Source organism: Anser cygnoides, chromosome 10 (genome assembly GCF_040182565.1).
Source record: "Anser cygnoides isolate HZ-2024a breed goose chromosome 10, Taihu_goose_T2T_genome, whole genome shotgun sequence".
NCBI lineage: Eukaryota > Metazoa > Chordata > Aves > Anseriformes > Anatidae > Anser > Anser cygnoides.
This window is the reverse complement of record NC_089882.1, coordinates 6,306,625-6,333,941: the sequence shown is the minus strand read 5'-3', so window position 1 is coordinate 6,333,941 and position 27,317 is coordinate 6,306,625. Positions and strand designations below refer to the sequence as shown.

At 42.3% G+C, this 27,317-nt stretch overlaps 1 protein-coding gene across 3 annotated transcripts; it reads left to right on the top strand.

Moving 5' to 3' along the window:
• The first annotated feature begins 959 nt into the window (after positions 1-959).
• On the top strand, positions 960-27,317 carry GXYLT2 (glucoside xylosyltransferase 2). Of its 3 annotated transcripts, none has more exons than XM_013180290.3 (7): positions 960-991; positions 9,596-9,785; positions 9,987-10,118; positions 16,988-17,239; positions 18,305-18,428; positions 21,616-21,788; positions 22,990-27,317. In XM_013180290.3, the coding sequence occupies exons 1-7, from the start codon at positions 975-977 to the stop codon at positions 23,170-23,172; spliced, it is 1,071 nt and encodes a 356-aa protein (XP_013035744.1). In that variant the 5' UTR covers positions 960-974; the 3' UTR covers positions 23,173-27,317. The 3 variants fall into 3 exon arrangements, with proteins under 3 accessions (XP_013035744.1, XP_066859342.1, XP_013035741.1); XM_067003241.1 differs by lacking the exon at positions 960-991 and adding an exon at positions 2,662-2,963; XM_013180287.3 differs by lacking the exon at positions 960-991 and adding an exon at positions 7,379-7,431.

The following is a 27,317-nucleotide window of genomic DNA, read 5'->3' as shown; positions in this document are numbered from 1 at the left end:
TTTTCACATGCAGAAATTGGCGATGCATTGTATATAGAATGCATTTTTTGTATTAAGAAGTTAATGGCATGTAATTTCAGATGCTGATTTGACTTAGACCAAGGCCTCAGAAACTTTTGATGCATTTCCAGAGAACTTCAGCACTAATTAACTTTTGGACCTTGCCAGTACAATCTATGGTAAGTGTGTTGGACAGGAAGCTAAATTATGAACCACTAGACACCATGCTCTCTAGATAAGTTCAAATTCACATAAGATGAGTCGGTGAAAGATAAGAAGTTTCATCAGAGAGCTCATTCTGGTCTAACTGACGCTTTCCAAGACTGCCTCAGAATTATTTTTTTCAGACTCTAATAACTTCTAGCCTTTTTTGACTGGTAGTACTTTGCCTGTAAAAGAAAATTTATATGCTGATTTCAGTAAGGAAACTGGCACATCAACCAAAAGTTAAATTGACTATTAAGGCTCCATATTTAATTTTTCTCAAAATATAACTGTACTTTAAATTAGTTCCTTACAGATCTACATAATAAATCTTATGGTATAGCACAGGCCTTTGAATGATTTGCCTCTCAATACATATGATGTCATGGTACCGTGGCTGCAATATAAAATATGCATAACACACTTGGTGTTAATAAATTTATTCAAATGAAGCCTAAAGTATGTTAAGTTTTACTTAAAGCATGCTTTCACTGTTTTTTTTTGTTGTTGTTTTTGTTTTTTTTTTTCCAGACCTAAGCCACCAGTTTGATTATCTCTATAGCCACCGTCATGTAAGAAGACTACACATTGTGACCAGTCCATTGCTTTGCCACCAAAGTTGAGTTTGGAGAGTGCAGTGGATTTAGCAGTGCTGACTGGAAGCTGTGCCATGGAATTCTGCATTCTGGTAATGGAACTGATTTTGTTTGAGAGTGCATGTTGGTAGCCCAGAAGAATTGATATCTTCACAAATGAAAGTTTGAAAGAAAATGGTGCACATAGGCAGGTAAGTGTAAACTGTAGCATATTACACAAATGAAGGGAAAAATCTCAAAAATCCCTTAGAATGTTTTGCAGATTTCATAATGTTTATCCTGGTATCTTTACACAGACATTGCTGGCATATCTCCTACATATAAAATAAATTTTATTGATAAGTAGTATAAAATCATACGCTGCACCAGTTGAGGATTTCGTGGGATTGCTATTGATAATCATTTTTATTAGGAAGGAAGTTTGGTAGGGTTTTGTTGTGGTACATACATTCTCTGAAGAGAGCATATGGTTATGCATTGTGGTTTTTCTGTAGCTTCTCATTTAGTATTGCTATTTTCTCCTTGTATGAAGTAATTTATATTTTGACATCTGCTCAGAATCAAAGTTGGATGAAATTCTGAAACAGTACATTTTCTTCACATCTCCATTGATAGTAAGGCTAAGTATTTTTTAGGATACCATTGGTGAAGACTTGTTGTGACATCGGTACAAAAGGGCCAAGCTGTGTAGCTTTGCCAGCCACTGAATGCATTTTAGTAGTGAAGGACCAGCTCTTCGGAGACCTAGCCTCAAAGTAAATATGACTTTGCAGAGCAGGGCTGTGCAGCAGGAAGATTCACCCTTTTGTGTGAGGTGCATCATTTACTGTACACTGATCCTTACCTTGGTAAGGTCCTGACCCGCAAGTTCAAGCGGCTTTGGCCTCACAGCCTGCGGTTACCTGTCTGCGATGACGTGCTTTCCCTCCGGTAGCACTGCAGCCATTGTGGTGGTCTTCACATTACAGCAGCAGCATTGAGGATTTACTTTAAAACTAGCAGACCAAGTAGCCTGATGGAGAGCACATCTCCAGAGAGAGGTGAGAGACAGCAGGAGAACTGTGTTTGGCATGAGCCCCGGGGCTGCTCCAGTGCAGCTTGTTAGCTCACGGTTGTTGTCCGGCACAGCATTCCCTGGAGCTGAAACGAGTCTGAGCTCAAGCACTAAGACCACGAGGGATGGGTGAGGCTACAGCTCCTGCTCCCTATTCCAGTGTTTGTGCCACTGTTCTTTGAATAGTGTGTGCTCCAGCCCCATGGGGCAGCAAGAATCCTTGTGTTTCTGTCATACTACACATTTAATGGCGATAAATTAGCTTGCAAACCTAAGCAGGATTTACTTCTGTGAGGTTAGTTCTGAAGCTTATTTCTGGAGGGGGTTGCCCAACGTGTTTAAGGAAAGCTGGACGTGGCACTTGGGGACAAGGTTTGGTGGGCGATACTGGTGGTAGGGTGGCAGGACACGATGGTGTTGGAGGCCTTTCCCAACCTTGGTGCTCCTGCGAAGCCGGCGGTGTTGCTCTCCCTGCTGATGCCGCACAGCCGGGTGACTGCTCAGTCCCTCCAGCGCAAGTCCCAGAAGTCAGACACCGCTCCTACTCCCGTTGTTGTACGCCCGTGAGTTCCTTCACTAACTTTCACTTCACCCCGTGCAGCGGGCGGGACGACACGAGCCCGTCGGCAGGCGCTGACGGGAGGGCCGCCTTCCTCCGCTAGCCGCGGGGCCGGCCGCTAACCGGGGGCCGCCTTCCTCCCCCCGGAGGAGGCAGCGGGACCACCCCGAGCCGCCTCCCCCGTGCCGGTCCCGCCCCGGGCCCCTCCCGGCCGCGCCGTGCCGTGGGGCCCGGCTCCTCCCCGCTGCCGGCCGGGGCTCGGCGGCCACGTCCCCGCTCGGGGCGGCTCGGGGCGATGGCGGCGGCGGCGGCGGGGGCGAGCCCTGGCCCTTAGCCCCTCGCCACCCCCCCCCCCCCCGGCCATGCGGCTGTCCTGCAAGGTGGCGGCGGCGCTGCTGGGGCTGGCCGGCCTGCTGCTGCTCCTCTACCTGCTGGCCGGCCGCCACGCCGCCCCCCGCCCGCCGCCCTCCGCCCGCCCCGCCGCCCGCCGCCAGCCGCGCCTCGGCCGGAGCCCGCCGCGGAGGAGCGGGGCCGGGGGAGCCGGCGCCAGGTAAAGCCCCGGAGCTTCCCCCATCCCCGAGCCTGCCCCTGACACGAGTGGGGCGCAGGGGGTGCTCGGAACGGCCGCTGGGGTGTAAAGCCGCGGTGTGCCCCGGAGGGGAGGCTTTTCCCCGGGGTTGGGGGGGGGGGGGGTGGGGTGCGGTGAGGGCCTCGCCGGCTGGGCTGCGTGGGGAGGTGCTGTCACTTCCGAAACCGCGGCTGGGGAGGGTGGCTTGGTGCCGCAGGAAGGTGCGAGGTGGCTGGTGACTGCTGCGTGGTCCTGCCGTGTCCTGGGCGGGTGAGCCAGCAGCTCGCCGACAGCTTCTAAGCTGTCCACGTCTTGTTTTAACTGCTCTTTACACGTAAAGTACTTTATCATAAGGGACTGAAATCGTGCTGTCTTCAACTCCCTCTTCTAGTACCTCACAGATGGAATGCTTAAAAATGTGAATATTTACAAAAAAAATCTACTTCAGAAAAAGATAGAGGCAGCGTGTTCTTTCAGTGGGTGGAGGACTGTGTTCCCCGTCGCATTCCAACTTTATTATGGTCAGTGTGACCTCATATATCTAATTAACTTGGTATGTCTTTGTGCCTTTCATTCGTGATTTCACAGAGATGTTCTGAATGAAAACTATTCCTGGTTTTTGAGCTCTTATTCCTTAACTTACTGAAGCAGTTGGTTTCTTACAAGCATTGTTGCCCTGCTGAATGCAGGAGATGTTTACTGTGCCTGAGAATGCGTCATGGACAGAATTCAAATGCGTGTATTAAAGCAGGATTATTTCCACTAGCAACTGTACCTCCTGAAGTCATTTTTCTTTAAGGCATATCTCTGCGATTATCATGGAAATCGAGAAGAACACTGAGGGAAGGAGCCTGGAAAGCATGAAACTCTGTTAAACGACTGCTCCATTTCAATGAGCTTTTCAGCGAGCATCTTCATGTTCCAAAAGTTGACGTTATCTGACTTTTCTATTATTTATTGATGACTTTGCAAGTATTTTTGACCAAAGTTGTAAACTTTTTTTTTGTTCTGCAACACAGAACAACAACAGCAAAAGAGAGAAGTGATGTATCTCAACTTTTCTTCAACTTTGTTTTTTTTTTCGTTTTTTTCTCACATTTGTTGGCAGCATGCGATGCTGCACCACTGACACCAGCAAGAGTTTGCATCGCTGAGAAGCACAATTCTAAGGGCCCAATTACGACCCTTGCTGAAAAACCGTGTTGCATTAGGTACTACCAAAATAAAATGTAGTTGATGAGGGTATCCATACAAAAATAATTTAGGGGCATTGACATAGCATGGTCCAAGTCGAGGAGGTGCCTGCCTTCTCGGAAAGGAAGCAGCACCTGCTAACAGGTGCCACGCTAGTACAGATCACATCCGCACTAGCACGGTGAAGGTATCGGGTGGGAGGATCAGCTTATTGTAAAAAGTCTGATCCAAAATATACTGAAAGCTGTATGGAGGCTGTTTCCAGGGGGCTTGAATTTGGACCAAGGAAAACTGACAATAATTGAACTAGTTCTTGACTTCAGGAGTGGGTATTCCCGTTCATTTAGTAGGCTTTGCTTGGGCATGTCCTTACAGAAAAGCACATCCAACTGATACGCTGAATCGAGGTTGTTATTGCCAATTCATTCCGAACATAAAAATAGTGATTATTTTAGTTACTCCTTACAAGCCAAGGGAGATTTACAAAATTATTTTAAGGCTATGTGTGATGTAGCCGATTCCTGCAGGATAAAAAATCCGATTATGACTATGTAAGATCTTGTGGTCTGACCGTGGTGTATGCGTTCATACGCAGCCTGTGTGAGTAAGTCACATAACCTCAGTGAAGTTGTGTCTGTGTAAATGTAAAAAGTTGTTTAAATTCAGTTTTGCTGAGTTGATTAGTGTAGTTTAGTCAGGTTTTGGTCTGAGTTCAGAAATAATCGATGCCTAGTCTAGAACGCGCGTTTGTTTTTTAAGAACCACTCATGGTGCAGGCAAGGTAGTTTTGCAGGTTCACAAATGTAGTTTAACTCCGAGTCTCTAATGCTGCTTTCTGTAGTTTCATGAGAACAACAGAAGGCATTCGTTTTCAGTTTTGAAGAAATTTCTCCTTATGCAAGTAGTGATCCGTGGTAAGAGCTCTATGGGCCACGTAGTACCAGCTGGCTGGGACCTGGCAAGGAGTAGGAAACAGGGGTACGTGTGCTGCCTCGGTCATTAGATGATTTTGGCAAGTCTGGAGATAAGCGTTACGTTTGAGTTTCTGGTTAGCTTGGAAAGTGTGGTTTTGATGCGGTTTACTGATCCTTCCTCTCGGAAGTGAGAAGTCCTGGGCCTTCAGTAAGATTTTCTTCCTGTGCGTAAGTACAAGTACGTGCCAGACCGATGTGTGCAAAGCATCAAAAAGCAAAAGGGTTATTTTACATTTGAAGGGCAGATGTGACCACACTTTCTATTAAACCAGCGCGGCAAGGCTTGGGAAGTGAACCTCTGCCAGGATGTTTGCTTCCCTGGAAGTAACTTTCCCAAAGCAAAACATCTCTTATGTGGCAACCAGTCAAGACACTTTTTCTCTCTTTGCAGCCTGTGTGCACACGTGCAAGTTTGGCTTGAGGTTGATGGCCCATAATACTGCGGTGGCGGCCCCAATACCTCATACTTCTCTAACAAAGAGCACCCTTGATAAAAGAAGAAGATGCAAACATCCGTTCTGCTTTTGAGTGTTTTCCCCCCTTTGTCTGAGTGGTAGGAAGAGGTTTCAACAGTTCTTTGGTTGTCAGCGACTACAGTCAGTTTTGTGCAACTGCATTAAAGTGAGAAAACTTTAAACATTTTGAGCCTTTCTGATTTATATTTTAAGGTGTGAGAGAGTGTTTCATGTAACGGAGCCACTGTTGGGGCATTGACTCAGTGTTGAGGCGCAGGAAGGGAGCCCATACAGTGAATCACGTTTTGATACATTGCCTAAATCTAACCTTGTTTATGCTGCGGGAGTAAATGAGATCATAATAAGAAGAAGGTTTCAAAAGCTAACAACTATATTGCATTTTGTAAGAATCTGCATGCATTATCTTTCTCCCTGGAATAAATTTGAAGGTTTGAATGGGTTAGGAGGCTCCGTAATGAGATGGGAATGCATTATTTTGAATGGATCTGGATTGATTTAGACAGGTTTTGGGTTAATTACGTTTGAGACACTTTGGCTGTGACTAATAAGAAAATTGCATGTAATCCAAACTTTAAGGCCTAGAAATGTACGCTATTGTGCTGGAGCACTCAGGCTTCTTCTGTGATGTCAACAAGCATGCCTGTCAGGAAAAAATGTATGCAGTAAATAAAATGCCATTGGGCATCTGGGTAGGAGCTGGTTTGTATTGGTGGGAGACCTTTGCTACAAGTATTTTGTCGTGCTACATCCTACCAAGTCTGGCTTCAGCTGTTTCACAGGGATCTATTCTGCTGGTATTTTTGCTAGGCTTTCTGCAATGCGTAATCCTAGGCAGCAGTGCTTAATTTTAAAGTCATATAATAATGGGGAACAGAAGGAAAGGGAAAGCAGGAAGCTATTTTCTCTGAACAGATGGGTAAAACAGGGAACAGAGCAGAGGGTTTGACGTAATGTTATATTAGTTAGATTGCTAATATATTGACAAACTACATTTATGTATTGAAATGAGAAGATGGGGAGCAAGGTAGCAAAGACCTAGTGTATGTAATTTCTTTATTTGTTCTGGTCAAACATTAAATTTTAAGGACCAGGTCATTGTATTGCGTTAGATGCATTTAAACATTTAATTTAGGCCATAAAGTCCAATTATAGACTGTATCTGTAACCAGTAGGTTGGACTATAAATGAACGAAAGCCCGTGTGCATGTTAGGAAGAATTTGCTAATAACAATAATTATGGTTCTCTGTGGATCTGTGTGCCCTTTTTAATATGTATGGAATTCTCTAGAGGTAGGCAACTGTTAGTACTGTAACAGCCGTTCCTACTTTTACAGGCAGAGCAACTAAAGCACGAGGAATTAACGACTCACCCCAAGCTTTGCAGGGGCTGAGTTACTGAAACAGCCCCAAATGGTGCTCGCTCACCCTCAGCCACTGCCCGAGTACTTCTCTGGTTCAAACGCGTACGAGTGTCTTTGGTGCACGTAACCTAGCAGTATAATCTTGCTTGCTTGCCAGCTGGTTTTTATTTTGCGTAACTAATTGCATCCTCTGCACTGCTTGCTGTAGTATTTGACGTGCTGCATCCTTTGAAACAAAGCGTGCATCTTTGGTCTGTCCCTTTTCTTGTAGCGTTTAGGAGCATCTGAGCAGGCAGGTTCAGAAAACCCTTGGCTGCCCAGTCGGTTTGCGTCACCCACCGGTAGCTGCACGGTGAGCGTTTGTGATGAGAGGAGATGGACAGCATTGAATCAGGAGTGGGCCTCATATGAAATCTCATCTTAGAGAAGGCCTTGTCGTTAAGCTGTGAGTTGTACTTAGAAAAAGACAAAATCTTGTGCTATTTGTCATCTTCCAACATCCCTCTGCTCCTCATTGCAGCTTTGTTCGCTAACTGTTGCCCTCGGTGTCCCAGACTACTAATGAGGTAGCTCAAACACTACCTCCTGCTCCTTTTCTCAGGCTTTTTATTCCTGCTTAGACCACTGCAAGCTCCTGAATGCTTTCAGTCCAGCTCCTCGTGACTGATAATTACTGCAAGGCCCAGGTTTCTCCTCCGCTCCGGAGCCAGGACGGTGTCTGTGTTGGCAGCCGGGATGCCTCCTGTTCCTCCACGCCTCCCCTGGGCTTATGGGGCTGTCTGCTTTCATCGAGGGGCTTCTTCTGCTGAGTCTGTTTGTTGGAAGCGCCCGTCTGCGTGTATGGGGTTTCTCAGTACAAAACACAAAACAGCTGCAGAACGACGAGTTCGCTGTGCCTAATGTTGGCAAAAGGTCGTAGCGCTTCGGTGTAGGGTTTGGAAATGTCACAAACAAAGCTTTAGTCCCTCTCCCAGTGACTTCCACTGCCACAAGCTGTATCAGAGCAGTTCTCATCCTGCATATGGCTTGATTTAGAGACTCAATTAAGAGGAAACATTAAAGGGATGGGGGTAGCATGGGGGGAAGCAGGATCTGTGTGAGCAGCTAATTATTCACTTTAATAATTCAGCGGTTTTTACACTAATAGGTTGGTAAGTAAATACCACTTCACATAGATGTAGTGTTCTATTATTTATACGCTGATGAAATTGGGGTTTAATTAAGACTAAAGCCCAAGACTTTAAACCATTCATGAAACATGTTGCTTTGTCTAGCCGGGCTGGTATTCCTCAACGCAGAAGTGGATTACCCCATGGTACAGAGCGCTGCCGTTACACTGAGCTGCACTTTAATGTGTGGGAAAGGATAATGACAGCTTTATTAACTGTAATTTTTCTCTTTATTTAGAACTTTTGTTTATAGTATTAACTTTAGTGATTAATTGTACGTATGTAATTGTGTGCAGAGAGCAGGCAGGGGCTGATGTCCTGTGCTAGGCGGTCTGTCAGGAGCTGGCAGTGATCTACGATTAGCCTTTTGAACTTTACTAGAACGATTCCGATGCTCGTGATTTAGTTCCTTTGTCACCATGAATCCATCTAACGGAGCATAAATGCAATCCGTGTTGGAATGTGAATACAATACAGTAGCAGCATTCCTGGAGGATGTGATTTTACCTCCGTACTGACTGCGGGGGGGAGGACACAGCCAAAAGGCCCCGTTTTCAGAATGTCTTCAGGTCCCAAAAAGGAACCTCTGATTTTTCTGAGTAGCAAGTAGCCTGAATATGCCTTTTACATGCAGATTCTCCTGCGGTCTGGCTGAAATTTCTGTAACATCCACACAGATGGGTGTTAAGTGAAAAACCCTTAGCTTGGCCTTACAGTGCTTGCGGAATATAGACTGATTCATCTGGGACAAATAAATGTGTTTGTTTTTAAAAAATCTGTATTTTAGTAAAATCTCAGGGATTCCATCCAGTGAAATGGAAAGCAGTCCTTTGAAGCTACGCCAGTACCTTCAGGCCAGGATTAAGGCATGCATTTTTAAAAGCCAGATTAATTAACTGTTAAAATAATTTGCATATGGATGGGTGAGTTATTTATTTATATATGATTGGTTGTCCTGTGCCAATCTAGCCAGAAGTTACGGTCCTGGAATGAAATTACTGGATATAGTTCTGTAACCTCCACTCTGTTTGAAGGTTGGCTAGGTAGAAGTAAGCCCGTTCTGGCTTTGTAACCTCCAAGCTGGAGAGAAAAGCTATCATTTGCACTTAGCAAGCCATTATCTGCTTTGAGGTGCTACTGAATTAGTTTTGTGTGTGGATATAGTGCTGTGATTTATGCCAGCCCAGAAACGTAGGAAAACCCAGATAAATTTCTGGGAATAGCGTATTTCTTTTTCTTGTAATTTTAAGATTCCTGATTTGTCTTGATTAACAAAATCTGGCCTCTCACCTGCATGTTCTGTGGGTGTCTAATCAGAAAAAAAACCTTTCTGATCCCCTACATCATGGAGAGGAAGAAAAAACCCTCATCTCTCGTTGGTGCAAAATTATCTTCTTGTTTACCTCAGTATTTTTTTATATGCCTGTTATGAATTTTCAGGAAAGCTGGAGAACAAAAACATTCAAAAGAGCCTTCGTCTCTACAATGTATGCATCTGGCAGTTGTGGCGTGTGGGGACCGGCTGGAAGAGACGCTAATCATGCTGAAATCAGCAGTTCTCTTCAGCAACAGGAGGCTCTGTTTTCACATTTTTTCTGAGGATTCCCTTAAGCCAGAATTCGAGAAGAAGGTGAGTTTTTTTGTCATTTGGTAAATAAATACATGAGTCACTTATATGCTGCAAATCCTGGAGCAAAATTACCCTGACATCAACAAGTAGCAAGTAAGTACTTTGTTACTGTAAGCGGTTTCTAAATTCATTACACATGCATATTAAAAAAGAAAAGCAATATAACATGTATTGTATAATTCCTCCCTTCATGTCTTCTAGTTACGGGAATGGCCCTCCTCATACACAAAGAAGTTTGAATACAACATTTATCCAATAACCTTCTCAGTAGGAAATGCTCAGGAATGGAAAAAGTTATTCAAACCATGTGCTGCCCAGCGCCTTTTTCTTCCGGTAAGGCACCTGGCTTTCTGAGTAGCTCGCTTCAAGAAAAGGTTAATTCCACAGAAGGGAAGCTTCGCTGATATAATATTAAAATGATTTTCGGGCTAAAATATCTGCTTAAAGATATTTTAACCTGCACTGTTGCCACTTAAAAACAACAAACCAGAAATCCAACCTTGCTTTTTTTTTTTTTTATGCTAGCAAAAAATGTGTTTCTTATTTGTGTGCAGTTCCACTAGTCTCTCAGTGGAACTTCCACTTAAGACTCAGCACGAGAGCTCTTTCAGGGTAGATGCTGCGTGCTTTCCATAAATAACATTCTTTTCAGCGCGCAGTCATCATATCCTCTTTATCCAGTATCTCCCTTTCCATATGTTAGTCCTCAGACTGATGCTTTCAGGAATCCCTTTTCTTGTGTTGTACTTCTTTTTCCAAGACTGTAAGATTTGCCCTTAAGGTAATAATTCCAGTGTGCTCTTAAGAGTCGTAAACTTGGAAACTATGTAAGGCTGCTGGAGAGAAATAAGGTGTTGATAACAATTTTGCATATGCAGAAATATGCAAAATTGAAAGAAGTTTTGCATAAAGCAATTTCTGTGGAATTGAGAACAAACAACAAATTATCTCGTGCATTGCTGTTGGCAGGGGTGACTCCAGTGAAGTGACATGCTGCTCACATGGTCCAGATTTCTTCATTGCTGTCTAATGAGAAATGGGGGGACAAAGAAATCTCTACTTTCTCAGATGGAAACTATCAGGAGACAGCTGCACGTCCGGATACGTTAGCCTATGAATACATATGTGAGAAAATATGTGCTGTCAGCAGTTCTGTTTATCTGCCATTTAGGGGTAGATTTTCAAATGCACAAAGGCCAGATGGGCTGGAAGTAACTCCAGCTTCAGCAGGGATCCTCTGCTCCCTGAGTAAATATTTAGATCACCTGGAAAATAATCCCCAAGTGTTAGCTTGTTCTGTACAGATCAGTTGTAAGGATTTACTCCCATGGGGATGTTTTCACTAGGAAAACACAATTCTCTGCTCTTCCTGTGACTGTGGTATTTTTTGTCACTTTGGTAGAGACGCTTGTCACAGAAATGGCCTGGCTTATATTTGTCATCAGCCGCCTGAAGACAGGAAAAGGGTTATGTATCGATGACAATTCCTTGAGGCTGGGCAGTGCTTTCTGGGTTCCTTTTTTGTCACTTGTGTGTTGCTGAAGTTTGGTGTCCCCAGCGACTTCTTGCAGGGAATGATTAGACTGTTAGGTGTTTTCTTGGGAAAACTGTGAGGCAGCCTGACTGTAAATGTTTGTTTCTCTCGGGGCAATTGCAAGGTGTTATGTGTGGCCAGGCCGAGGTGTCTGACCCTCAGGAGGCTGGGTTGTCCCAGAGCAGTTGCTGCTGACACTACTTTGATGTGAAGGTAGTGAGGAAACTAAGTTGTGCTGAGAGCGGAGGTGGCAAGTGTCCACTTGGCCTTCTGCACTCAAGTTCACAACCTGCCAGAACCTTATTCTGGGTAATTTCAGCCACCGTTACGTTTATTGTTACTCCATGACTAGGTTCTGATGTCCCCTTTGGATGAGACAGAGCTGTAGAAGTCCAGTCCGCACGCAGCGGGAGCAGAGGGTATCTAGTGTTGTTGTGTAGTGAAATATTTTGACTTTTTAAATATATCAACAGGATGTCAATATCCTTTTTATCCCCCTCCCTTCCTTCCCGGCCCTAAGCATTTTCTACATTTCTAAATGTGCCTGGATTTCGGGAGGACCCCAGGAGAGCAGTGGTTGAGTTGATCAGCTGTTGAGCCCTCAGTTGTGCAAATTGTCTTGTTCCTGATAATGCGAAGCCTGAGTGGAATGCGAGCCTTTGATTCACAAGTGCCTCTCCTGCCAAAGCAGTCTCTTCGGCAGCGACAGCAGGCATGTGAAAGTGGACAGGAGGGAGCGAGGAATGTGTTAAAGGAAAACTGTGTGAAAATCTTTCTGTGGTTTTACTGGCTGATAAAGCTAGAGCCTATGGGATGTGATCCTACAGCTTGCAGTAATGAAGTGTTCTGCCCTGAGTAACAGGTTGAAGGACACATTCTCAATTTGTTGAATCTATTTGGGTTACTAAAATATTAAGGAAGATCATATGGCATCCTACATTTTATAGAGGCATTCTGTGACATCTGATTTTATGTTTGCTACATAGAGGCAGGGGAAGTGGCTGCTGTGTAATCTCACAGAGGCTCCATGTGATCTCACAAGTCTAAATCTTTTCCTGCAGTGTATTTCAAAAAAACCGTCAATGGGTTCTGCAAAGGCAGAATAAAGATGTGGATCATCATCAGCACAGGATGAAACCTTAAAAATAAACTAGGGGGATAATGCTCTCAGCAGTCACTACCTGACATCTCTGGTAACAGGAAGGTAGGGTGGTAAAATCTTCATTATCAAGTAGAATTTTTGTCCATGTGCCATCAAATTCCAGGTACCCGGACATTATGGCAGTTGGCAGCTATATACAAACCGAGACAGCTATTGTGCAATGTTAGGAAGATTGGCAGAACACAGCCCTGTGATACAGCTCAGTGCTGTGTGTGGTTCACAGATGTGGAAACTGAAAAATTCCCTGAAATGCTCTGTTCCAAAAGTCATGCAGAAAGTGTGAGGCTAAGACTTCTATCACCTTTGTAAGCCAAGTTGGTTATATTCTCTTCTCCTTCCTGCCTTCCCCCCCTTCCTTCCAATAAATAAATCATCATCCAAAGCCAGTTTTTATTCAGTGTTCTGGATGTCTGTGGGGGTTGTTAGTCCGACTGGACCATAGGATCACTGAGGATAATCCTAAATATCTGTGTGGTTTTTTTTCCCCTTTGAGAGCACAATCGCTACATTGAAAGCGTTTGGTGGTATTGACATGGATGTTAAAACGGGGTGAAAAACTGTGGTCTGTTCTCATGAATGCTGTGTGCCACAGAGCTGGCTTTCAGCTGGCTCTGCATTGCTGCTTTGGAGCTACCCAAACAACCGGCTGAAGTATCATAAAATGCTTAAGGGATTTTTGGATGATTTTAATTCGAATAGTAACTAACATTTACGACCTTTCTCAAAACACTGAATCTACTTAAGAGCTTTTAAGGCAGGTTAACATTATCCTTGTTCTATAGATGTCCTCTGGAGGATGCTGAAGTAACCTCCCCAGTGGATCTGTGACAGCGCTAGGAATAGAGGCCAGGGCTTTATGTAGACAAAATTCTCTCTTGTAGCTTGAGTTAATTGCTAATTACAATTAAGTTTAGTAACTCAACTTTATGGTACTGCTACATTAGCATGGAGATGCGAGCTTAATTGTGATTCGTCCCTAATTTTGCATAAAGCTCTACTAAATTGACACGCTGGCTGTTGCAAACCATTAGGTAACGCAGCTTCTCGATACGCCAATATGTGTTTACACAGTCGTGTGTTATTACTTGCCAACCTTGCTAACTACAGAGACAGAAGTTGTGAAATCAAATTGCAGTTAATTGAGTGTTTAAGTGAAGTGTCAGGCTAAATATAGCAAGTTCTGTGCAGAACTTTTTGACAGATTTGCTAAGAATACTGTATAGCTGCAAATAAGAAAAAAAATAATCACAGTTCTTCTGAGCTGCAAGTGCCAGCAGAGCGAGGAAGAAGACAAGGCAGTCAACCCATATTTCTGACCATTCGTTTCAAAAATCACAGTCTGTCAGGTATGTCTACATGGTGCGTGCTAGCAAGCGTAAACTCGGAGTACCAGACACAATCTTGTGCTGCTTATGCTGCAGGTCGGGTGTGCATCTTCTCCAGCGTGTCCCCCGGTGAGCCCCCAGCAGGCTCAGTGCTGCTCTGCTCTTGCAGAGCCGGCTGGAGCAAGGTCTCCTACTGCTGCCTGCCTCCTGCTGCTCACCTGCTTTTGATGTTGAAAAGCAGCAGTCAAAAATGCGTGTTGTCCTCTCCTTTGCTTTTGAATAAGTAAAGGATAAATACTGTTTTAAGGTCTGTGTAAAGCACAACATATTTTTCTGAAAACTCTTATTTAGCTTGGGTACAGAGCTGCCTGAAACCTATGGGATGTTGGGAATGCCAGAGGTATTTAAATGAAGTTTGATTCCCAGTGTAACTCCATTAATATCCAGGGAGCTATGCAAGGAACTCTACAAACGTGATTTCTGAAATTAAATTCCTCTACCCAAGGCACAGCCAGACAGGGATGTGATCAATTCAGACTGACATGTGTAGGTTTGAAATAAGTCTTAACACTTCGCATGCGAAAGAGGAAAGTGTGAAGGGCTTGGAAGGAGGAGAGCAGCTTTTCTTTCAGCCTGTTGGGTGTCCCTGCAGGGCAGCACCTCAGACTGCAGAGAGGCAGCAATCTTTTGACAGATGAGGAAAGAAAAGCTTGTGAATCTAAGTGGAGGAAGACAAGGCGGAAGGCATGGGGTCGAATGCCTGTAGGCACCCGCTTGACAAAGAACTGGAATACTTGCTTGAATCCGTTTATATATTGGAAAATTGTTACAGTCCGTTTAAGCCTTCCACAGGCTTAAATTTCTGTGTATGTTTGCAGTTACTGAAAGAATATTTTCTGCTGGCAGAGGCAGTGCTGACACTGTCAGTTATGCTTGAGAGGAGTTCCTATATGCACCCTTTAAACTCCCCCCTTAACCCTCTGCTAGGAAATGCCTCAACTTGTCTCTCTACCATATATATATATTATATATATATATATATATATATATTAAAAAAAAATAAAAATCCTGATTTGGTCTGCAGTGTGCCGTGGGTCCATCAGGCAAATAGCTTCTTACCGTGCTCTTCATATTTGAATGTTATCACCTGTCTCACACTAAATTTGGAGGGAATTTTTATTTTTAGTATTTTCATCTTTATTTGAATTCACATACTGGGTCCCTATGAATTAGGGCATGTCAGTGCTACAGAATAGCATGCAATATCCAGAATGTCCTTAAGCTAAACATCCTTTTCATCTTTTCAACTACCTGTCTTCTGTTGATTTAAAGTAGCTATCTTTTTGGGATTTATCTTTTTTTTTTATAGTATTGGACTTCAGCTCTGTAGTGTGTTATTGGGCTGCTAGTGTCATTCATTATTGGTACCTTCACATGCTGTTTTATGTGGAAAAAGAAGTCCTGAAGGTGTATTGTTACAACCTTCCGTACAGCAGAGTGCTCTGACTGTTGGACTTGTTGACGTGCAGTTTCTTGTAAGCAGATGTACAGACGTTTGCCTTCTCCTGCTTGTTCTGCTATGTGGGAAGAACATACAGTTATGTCAGGAATTTGTTAGACTTGGCTAAATGTCCGTCGGAGTCCCAAAGTGTGCAGTCAGGTGAAAAATCTCACTCAAATCTGTACTTGCATGTTTGGCATCTCAATGGATGCCTGCTGAGCATACTTAAAAGCAGGTTTTTTTCACTTTTTCAAAATCCTGTTGTTCCCTCTGTCTTTCACAGGTAATCTTTAATTGTGATACGTTTCAATTCATGTAAAATTCAATTTCTTTGGTAGTATTAAGACATCTGCATAAATATGAGAATTTGATGTTAGTATCCTTGCAGTTGGACGAGTGACTGGTGGTTCCATTCCACAGCCTGGTGTAAATCAATAGCCCTTTGGATTTGCCTTTCAAGTAAAGAGAGGGAGAGAAGTGGCCTTTTTGGCTGAGACCACAGTAAGAAAATTTGAGTCCTTGAGGAATCCTTGGACAGTTTTAGGAATTAATGAAGAAGAGCAACAAAAATTCAGTTGGACCTGATGGTGAACCTTAGCTAATGGTATTTGCTACCTAACAAACAGCATTACAAATAGCTGGTGCAAACAGCCAGGCAGTTTTCTCAGGCTGTTGAAGCACTATATAATTTGCCCTACAAAAATTAATGAATGAGCGTGTAAGCACTTGGACAGCCACAAGGGGGAACATTGTCAACAAGAATAGATTAAATATCCTGGATCTAATTTACAATTTACACCCCTGTGACTTGACTAACTGTACTGTGCTTATTCCTGGTGTAGAGTCTGATAACAGAGATCAGAATGTGACCTGCTAAGTCTTAAGAGGACATTTCTATTCACCAGGCAATTTTTTGTTCTTCAGGAGGATGTGTATGCATTTCTGTGATTAGTAGTCTTAACGTAAAACGTTTTTATGTACTAATATTGAATGTAATTCTCCTTGTGTAGGAACACAAGGTTGTAATAGGAAAAACATAATCCCAAATGGAGATGAAAAGCTTTCTTTTACATGAGCTGTCTGTGGTGGAAGCTTATATGTTTCATCAAGGTCCGTGGTAGCCAATCTGACTGCATGATGACCATCCAAATTAGGTTTTGTGACTGATTCTGAAAGCATCTTTTCCATACATACAGAGTAGCAGATGTATGTTATACTGTATGGTATATAATTTTCAATACTAATCCTTTCAGAATCCTTGTCATACAGTGTGCAAAAATGACATGTTTTCTAAAACTGGTTAATGTATTTGTAGGATTTTTTTTTGTACAGGCATAGCACAGTTCTTTAAAAGAGCTAACAAAATTATGTAAATATATATTCTTTGCATTTCATTTCTGAACTGATACTAATTAGGCCTTGCAGATATTTTTGAGAGGTAAGTGGATTATTGTTGGATATGAAGTTTAGAGTCCAGCGTTTGTGGTCTGGTAGCTCTTTTGCTTTGCAGTTGAAACAAACAAACAAGTTATAACTGTTGTTCCTGTATGTAACTGCATTTAGCTGATAAATCAGCTCTTTTAAATGATCAGTTTGAAGTACTGACCTTTTGCCAATAATCTTCATTTTTATTGTCTATTTGGTTCCTGTCTTCCTCTCCTCACTGTGCAAACCCAAAAGGTTATTTTAAAGGATGTGGATTCTCTCCTTTATGTGGACACTGATGTTCTCTTCCTGAGGCCCATCGATGACATCTGGCACATCCTGAAAGAATTTAACTCAACGCAGCTAGCTGCTATGGCCCCAGAACACGAAATACCAAAGATTGGCTGGTACAGTCGATTTGCGCGTCACCCGTATTACGGGACAACTGGAGTCAATTCCGGAGTGATGCTAATGAATTTAACGCGGATACGCAACACTCAGTTCAAGGTGAGAAGAAAGGCAGCTGTTGCAGAAAGTAGTGATTTACGGATTTGTCACGTCTTTTAGTGAAACAGAGATATATTGAGAATTAATATTAGTAGGTAATTATATAAAGTTTATATTATTAAGAATCTAAAAAATATGGAATGCATACGTGGGTACTAAACCCAATTATTGTGAAAATGATCACTAAAACAAGTGAAATATCTACATGGGGCTGGAGCACTGAGAACTTGCAGATGAAGCAGTCTGTTAGCAGTAGAGAAAACATCATCTTCAACAGTTCACGCTCTCCCTTTGCAGGTACATAAAAGGAGAAATTCAAGGACCTTCAGTGTGGTCACTATGTTGTTTTAAAATTGAGAAGCTTGATGTAAATATCCAGTTATATTAGTAACTGTTTGCATCTGCTGAAAATAAAATTTTGTATCCTGCTGCAGATAAAGTGATTCTGTGAATCGATATAAATGAAAAGGGAATGTTTTCCCTCTTTAAACTGACATCTTTCCAATTTTGTGAAAGGCCTGACACGTTAAATTTTGTTTGCTCTGTTGAGCATGTATTCTGTAATCTCTTTAAAAACATTATTTACCCCCTGAGTGGTCTTGTTCTTCAGTCACGGCCAGGGGTTACTCATACCATTACAGGAACAGCTTGTTTAAGAAAATAAACAAACTTCCTTTTAATATCAAAATCCCTGGGAAGGGAAGATCATTTTCAGTTTGTGTTTTCCTCACTTCTATACCTCAATTTTCACCTCGTCCCTGCATTTTTACATTTTTCCACATTTTCTCCCTCCTGTTGCTCAGAATAGGAAGATTCTCAATAGCAGGAGCTGACATCAGAGCTAGACCCAGGAGACCTTGCTTTCCTGTTCAGTTAGATTAACAGAGCACAGTCAGCTCCGCTCTTCCAACCCTATCCGGGTCAATGTTTCCTAGCAGTTCTTCATTTTTCTAGGTATCTGACATGGCTTAGCAGACTTAAGAATATGTGGGTGCCACGCTCTGAGTCACACATCACATCACTGTACCCAGGATTAACCCATTGCTTCTGTTTTTCTTCCTGCAGAACAGCATGATACCAAGTGGTTTGACTTGGGAGGAAATGCTGTATCCACTATACCAAAAGTACAAAAATTACATTACGTGGGGAGACCAGGATCTACTAAATATTATTTTTTACTTTAACCCAGGTAAGTAAGGATTCTTGGAGTCATGATTATCTGTGCTGAGAAAATGTATTGACTTCACTAAATTAAAAAAAAAAAAATCTGTTTGTTACTTTTGATATGCATAGTGTACTCTGCCATGAAGATCATGTTAACGTGCATGTAGGATTTACCACCTATAAAAATACTTCTGAAAGTGGTGAGGATAATGAGGCTCATACTTGGCTCTAATGAATATGTAAATTTGTCTTCTGGAGATTGTGAGAAAATAAGTATAACGTTAGTTTCATGATCAAATGCAGAAATAAAGATTAAGTTGCATATGTGCTTAAGAGCTTCACTGGACCAGGGCCTAGCTGAAAAATATTTTTGTTTCAGATGTTTATCTGAGCATGAGGTTGCCAAACATTCTTCAGAATTATGGTCTATTTTTCTGAAATCCAGCTGAATTCTGACACTTATGCAAATAACTAACTGTGTTCCTATAAACAGAAAACAGAAACAGCCATTGAAATACCTCCTTTAAAACCTGCTGCCCTCCTTCACTGAAAGTTACGTTTTTAGAAACGTGCTTCTAGCCTCTCACCTGAATGACTCAGCCTCAGCAAGCCCCAGAATGGTGTCATTTATATTCTGCTGTTTAGCTGTGTGTTTTCTACTCCTCCTACATTCTGCTTGCTCTGGTGCTATGAGGAGCTCTAGAGGACCTCCTGTCTCTCGAGATATTATCAGAGGTCAGACGGCGTACCCCACCTATCCAGGCTCAAACAGAGGGTTAGCATGACCAATCAGTATATACTTGTAAGCACAGCAAAATAATATATCAGATTCCTGTCACTCTTGCACAATGTCTCCATAAACAATTTGCAACATTTCTGGCTTGTCCTTACCGTCCTCTTGGTTTTTCAGTCTTACTTGCATGAGTGTACATTTCCAAGGAACTGGCAGCTGAAAGCTTCTTCATGTTAAAAGGGTGTGTCTTTTTTCCACAACTGCTGAGGCAGTTTCTGGAAGTTCAGCTCCCTTGAAGATCACGCAGAAATGACTTCAAGCTCTTCCAAAAACAGTAACATCTGAGAAATGCAAGGATTTCAAAACTGCAGCATAGTAGGTGCTTTCCAAAGAAGCTGAGAACCTTACTTCACACTTCGGAATGTGCTAAGCATCCATCCTTATTTGGTTTTCCTCATTTCCTGTGTGACCTTGTATTCCCTTAAGTGAGCTTGAAATCAGAACAACAGAAGTTTGGATTTATCTTTCTTTATTCTGTCCCCTTTCCTTTTACTCTAAGGAGTCATAGTGGAGGTAATTGGATGTACTCAAATCCAGCCAAAAATACAGGAGAGCAAAAGCAAAGCGGGAAGTTAACATCTGTTTATTGCAGACAGATGTCAAGCATCAGCGTCCTTGATACACTGTGCATTAGACTCAATCCTAGGGAAAGACAACGTGGAAGAAATCTTCATAAAGAAATTATAAATTAATTTCCAGAAAGACATAAATATTACGGGAATAGGGTCTTCTGGAGAAAGATGAAGCCAGATTGGTCGTAAAGTCAAACTCAAGTCGCTAATTTAAGCGTGGAGAGAAAAAAAAAAAAGCACAATGAGTGTTCTCTATCAGATCCATATGTTGAGACTCTGTTCTGCACCATAATCTGCCTTTTCCTTGTAACTGGTAAATAACTTTTTACAAATCAAGTAACATCAGACTGCACAAGGGAAAGAAAACAAAATAACTGGAAACAACTAAAACAGCAAACTAGACTTTCCTGAGGTTTTAAACTGCTGGATTGTTGAAACTGACCTAAGAAGGAATCAGTTGAGACTGTCGCAGATGGCTTTCTATAGATGCATTGGCTTAAAACTGCACAGAACTGTGCTACCTGGGGCCTGGAAAGCTGCCCCCTTCCTTTCTCCCAAGGCTGTTCTGATGATTAATGTATCTGAAGGCTCGTAGAGCAGCTGGAGGTCAAGCCCAGCTGTGACAGCAAAAAATGTGCAAAAGCATCATGGTGAGAAGATCGAGAATACTCAAGTAACATGTACAGAAGCTGATAAGCACCTGATGACATCCTCTCCCCATAGTGACCTGCTGAGCGGTTGTACTTGCAAACATCTGCTCAGGCTTCCTGGAAAGTCCCCGTTAACCGGATCAGAGTTTGAATTGGGGAATCACAGCCCTCCCTGTCCTTCCAGCAACACCAGGAGTGATTTTGGATGTGTGGTAGGTCAGACTGAAAGGAGACCGTTTATAATCTACCCTCTCTTGAGCAATCTCCTGCTAGAGACGCCCTTAGGGAAGAGCTGTTTCAAAAACATTTTCTCGCGCTTCCTCAAGAACCATGCAGGACCTGCTGCACATTTCTTGGGAAGCTAGGAAAGGCCAAGTGGAAACTTCAATCTTCAGCGCTTCTGACACGACCTGCCAGCGTAGTGGAATGATTCATTGTGCTCCATTTCTGTAGCAGAAAGGTCACAGGCAGTGGCATGATTCATTGTAAGCGTGTTACAAATACTGTGGGTGTATGGAGAAAGCTTAAAAAAAAGTCAGTAGGGGAAATGAGGTTAGAAGCCCTTCTGAGAAATTCATCTGATCTTTAAAATAATCCGGACCTTTGAAATTAATGGGTGACAACTCTTAGGAAGACTATGGATAAAATACAGTGCCTCTTACGCTCTGCTGTGTCTCAGCTTAACAAATTGCCATAGCCTCAATGAAAGCTTCAGCAGCAAACACTGGATATACTTTACAAGCTTCCCCTGCTGTCTCCAGAAGGATTCAGGATTTTGCATACCTATCTGTGCTCTGTGCTCTTCCCCCATCGTTTCTCGAACTCTGGAAACTTCCTCCCGTGGCAGAAGAGCCTGAATAGTGCCACATATCTCATACTCTCTGGGTTTGATTCTGTCATTTCTAACCTTGTAAATATACTCTTGGTTTATATTTGCACCCAGCCTTTTCGTTGCTCTCCCCTCTTTTCTGATCAGTTCCAGTCTAGCAGTGCTGAGAGGGGCGTAGCCATCCTCTGAGGAAGGGAAGCTTCTGTGTCTAGTTTTGCTTTGGATCTTTGTAAAAGAAGTAACTGATTTTTTCTGATCATCAGTCCCAGCTTCTCCACAGAAATGTGGCTTAAGTTGTAACTCATTTAATGTGTCTTTTTTTTTCTTTTTCCTTTTTTTCCTCCCAATCCCCCAACTGACACTGGCAGAGTGTCTCTACGTGTTTCCGTGTCAGTGGAACTACCGGCCTGACCACTGTATGTATGGAAGTAACTGCAAAGGTGCAGAAGAAGAAGGTGTCTCTATTTTGCATGGAAATAGAGGTGTCTACCATGATGACAAACAGCCTACGTTCAAGGCACTCTATGAAGTGATACGTGATGTAAGTTCTTTCTTTTGATAGAGGCAGTCCTTTTTTTTCCATGTAGATTTTGGCTTTAAGCAGCTCACTCAGATTGCTATTGCAGCAGATCAGGCTGAGCAGAGCTGTGATTCATGAATACCCTTTGGTCACAGATAATGAGGTTGCTGTGGCCTGTCCTGTTTTACTGAGATGATTTGAATAATCTTCCCTCATGTTACAACAAACTTCTGATCAAAATGTCTAGTAAATTGCTTTTCTGTGATACTGGAGGTAGAAGTAGTGTTTGAATGGAGTTCTTTCTGCTGGCACGGCACATCTGGTCCATAAATGCCAATGCCCAAAGCTTGTACTCCCTGAGTACCTGGAACCTCAAGGCACAGGGAATGCAGAAGAGTATTTCAGTGGCTCATGTACAGACACGCAGGTCCCTATTTTGTCTTTGATTAGGAAAAGTTTAAGTTGTAGACTGCCTGGGCCATATAGAAAATAACAGACTTACAGTTACCAACTAATGTAGTTACGCATAACCTGCATGTGCATGGACACGTGGATTTGTGCTGAAGTTCCCTAATTCTGCTGAAGAACACTGCAATAGCCATCCATTGCTGTCTTGTAAGGAGAGTTGGAGAGGACTGAGTTGATTTAGGCCATGCCTGTATCAGCAAGTTGCTCTGCACAATAAGAGCACACTTGTGAAGTCAAACTGTTTTTGACGACCTGGTATTGGCAGTCTGAGTGTTCAGAGGTTTTGTTTCAGTCTGCCTTGGGACTGGTCCTATGGGCTTGGAAGCCTGTTAGCAGTTGGAATGTGTAAAGCATGTTCCTGCAGGATGTTTTCATCCTGTTTTAGTTCCATCCAAAAGGATTTCAGCTCTTGCTTTCCAAATAAGCTTCTTTAAGTAACTGCCTCACTTGTACATGTACAACTCTATTCTAAAACGTGTTTCATAACAGTGTGCCTTGTTAGCGACCTTCCTTGAAGTACGGACTCTAGAAATGCAGTTTTGGGAAGCTGACTGTTTCGGGTATTATGCCCAGACAAACTTTTCTGAAAACAAGCACTCTAAAGCGGACCAGACTTCAGATGTTTGAAGTTTAATGGCACATTGGAAGGGTGAGGTGCAGGTCATCACCCACCCTATAAAAGGTCTTACAGCAACTTCTAAAAAGCTATTTTATAGCTACTGAAAACTAACAATTCTCTTTCTCTTTTCTTTAGTTTCCATTTGAAGACAATCTCTTCCAGTCTTTGTACTATCCTCTTCAGTCTAAGTTTCTGGACACAGTGCACACTTTATGTGGGAGAATTCCACAAGTATTTTTGAAGCAAATTGAGAAAACTATGAAGAAGGTGTACGAAAATCGTGTCATTGTCTACCTGGGGGCCAACCACAGATACTAAACGTAGCTGTGTTTTTTACTTGGAGTATTTCATTCTTGCACTCAGACATCATGAAGCATTTAAATGAAGAATATGACCTCTTTTACTCAGAAAAAAATGTATTATTTTCCATATCCAATTTCTTAATAACTCTCAAACTACAAAAACAGAAGAAATCCTAGAGATCCACCTAAACTGTCCTTTTTTAGGCATTCTGTTGTCTTCCTACATTGCTCTTGGTTGCCACACAGAGAGTTGGTGATTCTCATTTTTGTTCAGTGAGTTTGGTTATTTGTTTAAGAACAGCTGTATTCACTGTACTTTTTTTTTTTTAAAGTTGTGCAGAAGTTTGTACTGAACTTAAGCTCAACAAAGAAGTGACAATTTGAGCTATTTAATATGTATGGGATATAACTCTTGAAATGATAAGGCAAATAATCTTGGCTGTCATGAAAATGCTAAGTTACAGCAAAGGTCACTCTTGTCACATGATGAGTTAAAATTTACTGTAGTATAGGGAAAGCATTTGCTTAAAATTGAAGTTCTGTCTGAAGGTATATTACTTGCTGTTCTTCACACATAGGACCTGAGATTTCTCTTACAAAGATTAGGGGAATAGAAGTGTCCACTTTATTTTACAGCACTTCTTGTCTAGTGATTGTCAATTTTACCCTTTGCTATTCAGTAGTTTTATGAGGGCTTCTCACAATGGAAATAGATGGAAAATAATTACAGCATAAACAGCAAAGCAGCATACAAGCAATGGGAAGGTGATGCAGTGGAAGCTGTGGCACCTGCACAGGTAATGCACAACAGAAAGAGAATCCTTTCTTACATGGAGTACAGGCCTGGTCTTCCCCTCCACTCTCCTACAGATTTAAGAATGTATGCCCTAACTCGGTAATGCTCATTGCTTTAGATGCAGTACAAGAATATTGTGAATGAAGAGTCCAAAATCAGGTATTATTGATCTGCTTTTAATTAATCAATCCTCTTTAATTAATCCTCTTTAATCGCTATTTACTGCGCAGTAACAATGCTATGCCACGGAGAACCTTTGTTCTGTACCTAGGTTGGGAGACAGAATGCCGGCTGTGACCTCTGCTTTCGGCATTGCCAGAAGCCCGGGCCGTAGAAATGTGACTGCCTGGCACTTTCCCTCCTGGAGGTACGGTTCTATGCTAGGATCATAATGGATAGCTTCAAAGTGAAAAGGGGATACAAGAAGGCTTTGATGTCTATTTAAAGTACTTCATTTAGTTTAGATGTCAAAAGTATGATGATCATCGTACGATATGCACAGACAAGAACTTATTAAAACTTGCAGTGGCCGAGAGGTGATAGGGAGAAGTTACTGGGGAACAGAAAGTAAGGACATTCCTCAGGAGCAGTGATACAGGAGCAGACTTTCAGAGAGCATCTTTTAAGTGTAAGCAAGCCCTAATGGGTGCATGTAGGTGGGAGCATGTAGAAAACAGCAGAAAATTATCTTACTTTCCAAGTCTGTTTAGCAAAAGAAATTCACCCTTGAAATTACTGCATTTTATGTCTCACAGGCCAAGTAGGAGAGGGGTGAGGAAGGTGAGATGCATGAAGCTTTCCTCTAAGGAAAAGAAAACGGATACAGTTTGCATATCCTGTATACGTAACACGCATTTATTAGAGATAAATATCTGTTGTGTGTGGAAGAGGGGTAGGATGTGTTTCTGAAGTTAAAAAGTAGGATTTCTGAAGAACTGTACTTCTGGAGGTTGCTGCCCTATCCAGGCAGGACAGATGCACAGCTTCATAAAAACCAGCCTCCAGCAGAAGGTACTCGTAGCGCGCACATACCTCTCCTTGTGTGGCAGCTCACAAGAGGAGAGAAAACACAGACCTTGCTGGCATCTCAGGCTGCCAGATAGGCTGCACGCGGGATTAAGTGCTGACAAACTTTTTCCGAATGCACGGGGTGTGAAAGTGGCTGTGACACATCCCTGAGCGTGATGTGTGAATGACACGGCGTGGCAAACTGCATCGCTACCCAATCGTCTGAAAAGAGGGGGTGTTAAAGCAGGGGGTGTGCAGTCCTGGCAATTTCGCTGCAGGCCTGTGCTAGCCCTAAGCGGGCCTGACACGCAGACGTGTCTGCTGTTCGCGCTTCTGTGCTGCAAATTCCAGTCCACAATTTGTGCATGTTTTGTGAGTCAGAGACATTATCTTACAGTCTTTGCCACATAAGTGTAAATTGACTTGTAAAGGACAGAGGCCCTTCTGCATCTGCTCTGATGGAAAGCTCAGAATTTCCTAATGGGAACCAGAGAGGCATTGAAGCTTCAGCTTAGATGTTGCTCTCTCACACAACTCGCCTCAGTATTTTCTATTTCAGCTGAAATTCTAGTTGCCATTAAAAAACACTACATTCCTAGATAGAGCAAAGCTTGAAAACATAATGCAAATGGACCTTTAAGACTTCAAAACCAGAAGGCAATGAAAGGAAAACTCAGCATGCTGTTTTAAAAAGTTTAAATTAATGTAAGGCTAACATAAGCAAACCTTTTAGGCTAGCAATACTGAGAACTTGTAGAAATCTTAGCTTGCTTTTTGATCTTTATTTTTGAGTATCAGGGTAAAGCTGCCTGTAGGTCAAATGAGGATAGATGAGATGCATGCTGGGCTCTCTGAATTTCTCATTTCCATGGTATCTAGAAGCCACAGAAAGTTGCAGAGCAAAAGTCTTGTTGCCCAGACAGTTGCAATACCGATGGTAAGTCTCTGAAGTTTAGGAGGCTGTGATTGTGTAAGCCATGATTCAGCAAAACCCTGCGTTAAAATGAAGGAATGGAATTAATCACAAAACAAAGGCGTAATTACATATAAAATGATTAGACTTTAAAACTGCTTTTTATGTTTACAGGAGGTGCTACATTATTTTTAGAAAGAACTGTGTTATGTTCGCAACAGCTATTAAAATGTATGAAGTATATGCTTTAACATGGAGAAGTCTGTTCATACGGTATCAGCGTGCAGGAAGAATGGGGGAGTTCCCCCCGCTGAGCTTTTTCTGAGAGGGAAAAAAAAAGCTATAATTTGAACTCTCCAAAGTGTATTAAAACAATTATGTAACTTTGATTCTGCTGTTGTTAGAATTATTAATTTATATTCTATTACAGCTTTCAAAACCATATTGTATTTTGGTTTTAACAGTAGTTGGTTCTAGTATTAATCTTATTTAGAAACCATTTTTCATTCATTTCGTATTTCGTACTTGTGGCTAATTCATGTAAATTAGCCTTCATTTATTTTAATAATGGGATATGTAAATACTTACATAGACCTTGTATCCTCTTTTCTGCTTCCTCTCATATTTTAGTTATTTCCAGCGGTATAATGTAACCAAAACACCTTTGTTAATGTAACACGTTTAGCGGTGTGTCATAACATAGAAGGGAAAACCAAAATAGTTTTCTGTAAAGGAGCAGACGCTCCAGCACGCTGCATGTGTTGATAACAAAGAATCACCTTTAACATGGAGAAGGAAGCAATAGGGTGCAGCCCGCGGAGCCGTGCCCTGGTTAGGTGAAGGTAAGCCCGGACCCAGCGAGCATTTGATACTCTGAATTCTGCCTGTAGTCAGTAGGCTTATATGCAGTGCATAAAGTTAAGTGTGTAACCAAGTCCTTGCTGTATCAGCGTCAAATATTCAGGTTTTAAATTTGCTATATTATACTTGAACTTGCTGAAAATAGATAAATAGGGGCTTTATATTAAGAGCTGCTGAGCACCTCCTTTTCGCCCAAAGCCATTTAAGAAAGTGTCAGGTTACAAATGCACGTTGTAGAACAAAGAACTGCCAGAGTGGGAAGCACTTGGTTGCATCATTTATATAACGTGAGAGCTTTTCTAGGTTATTTGCCTGTATTTTACAAAGGAGGCTTAGATAGCTTTGTTATCAGTTCTTTTTTCTTACAAGAGGAAACTGGAAACTGCTGTGTGTGCGTGCTTACCTCCACAGCAGGAGTGTGTGTGTACAGAGCTGTGTACCTTTTCTGTATCATCGGGTTCTTGTGTATTTTTATTTGACAAGTGCACCAATTGTTTATAGCTCCCAAGGAGGCATAGCAGTGCATTTCTGTGTTGATTAAGATCCTCTGGCTTACCGTACAAATAAATGAAATTTTAAGCAA

Bases quoted from the DNA above. Each gene is read 5' to 3' on its own strand.
- GXYLT2 (XM_067003241.1), top strand. From the start codon at position 2,776: ATGCGGCTGTCCTGCAAGGTGGCGGCGGCGCTGCTGGGGCTGGCCGGC. The intron at 2,964-9,595 runs GTAAAGCCCCGG...ATGAATTTTCAG, and splicing joins GCCGGGGGAGCCGGCGCCAG to GAAAGCTGGAGAACAAAAAC. The intron at 9,786-9,986 runs GTGAGTTTTTTT...CATGTCTTCTAG, and splicing joins AGCCAGAATTCGAGAAGAAG to TTACGGGAATGGCCCTCCTC.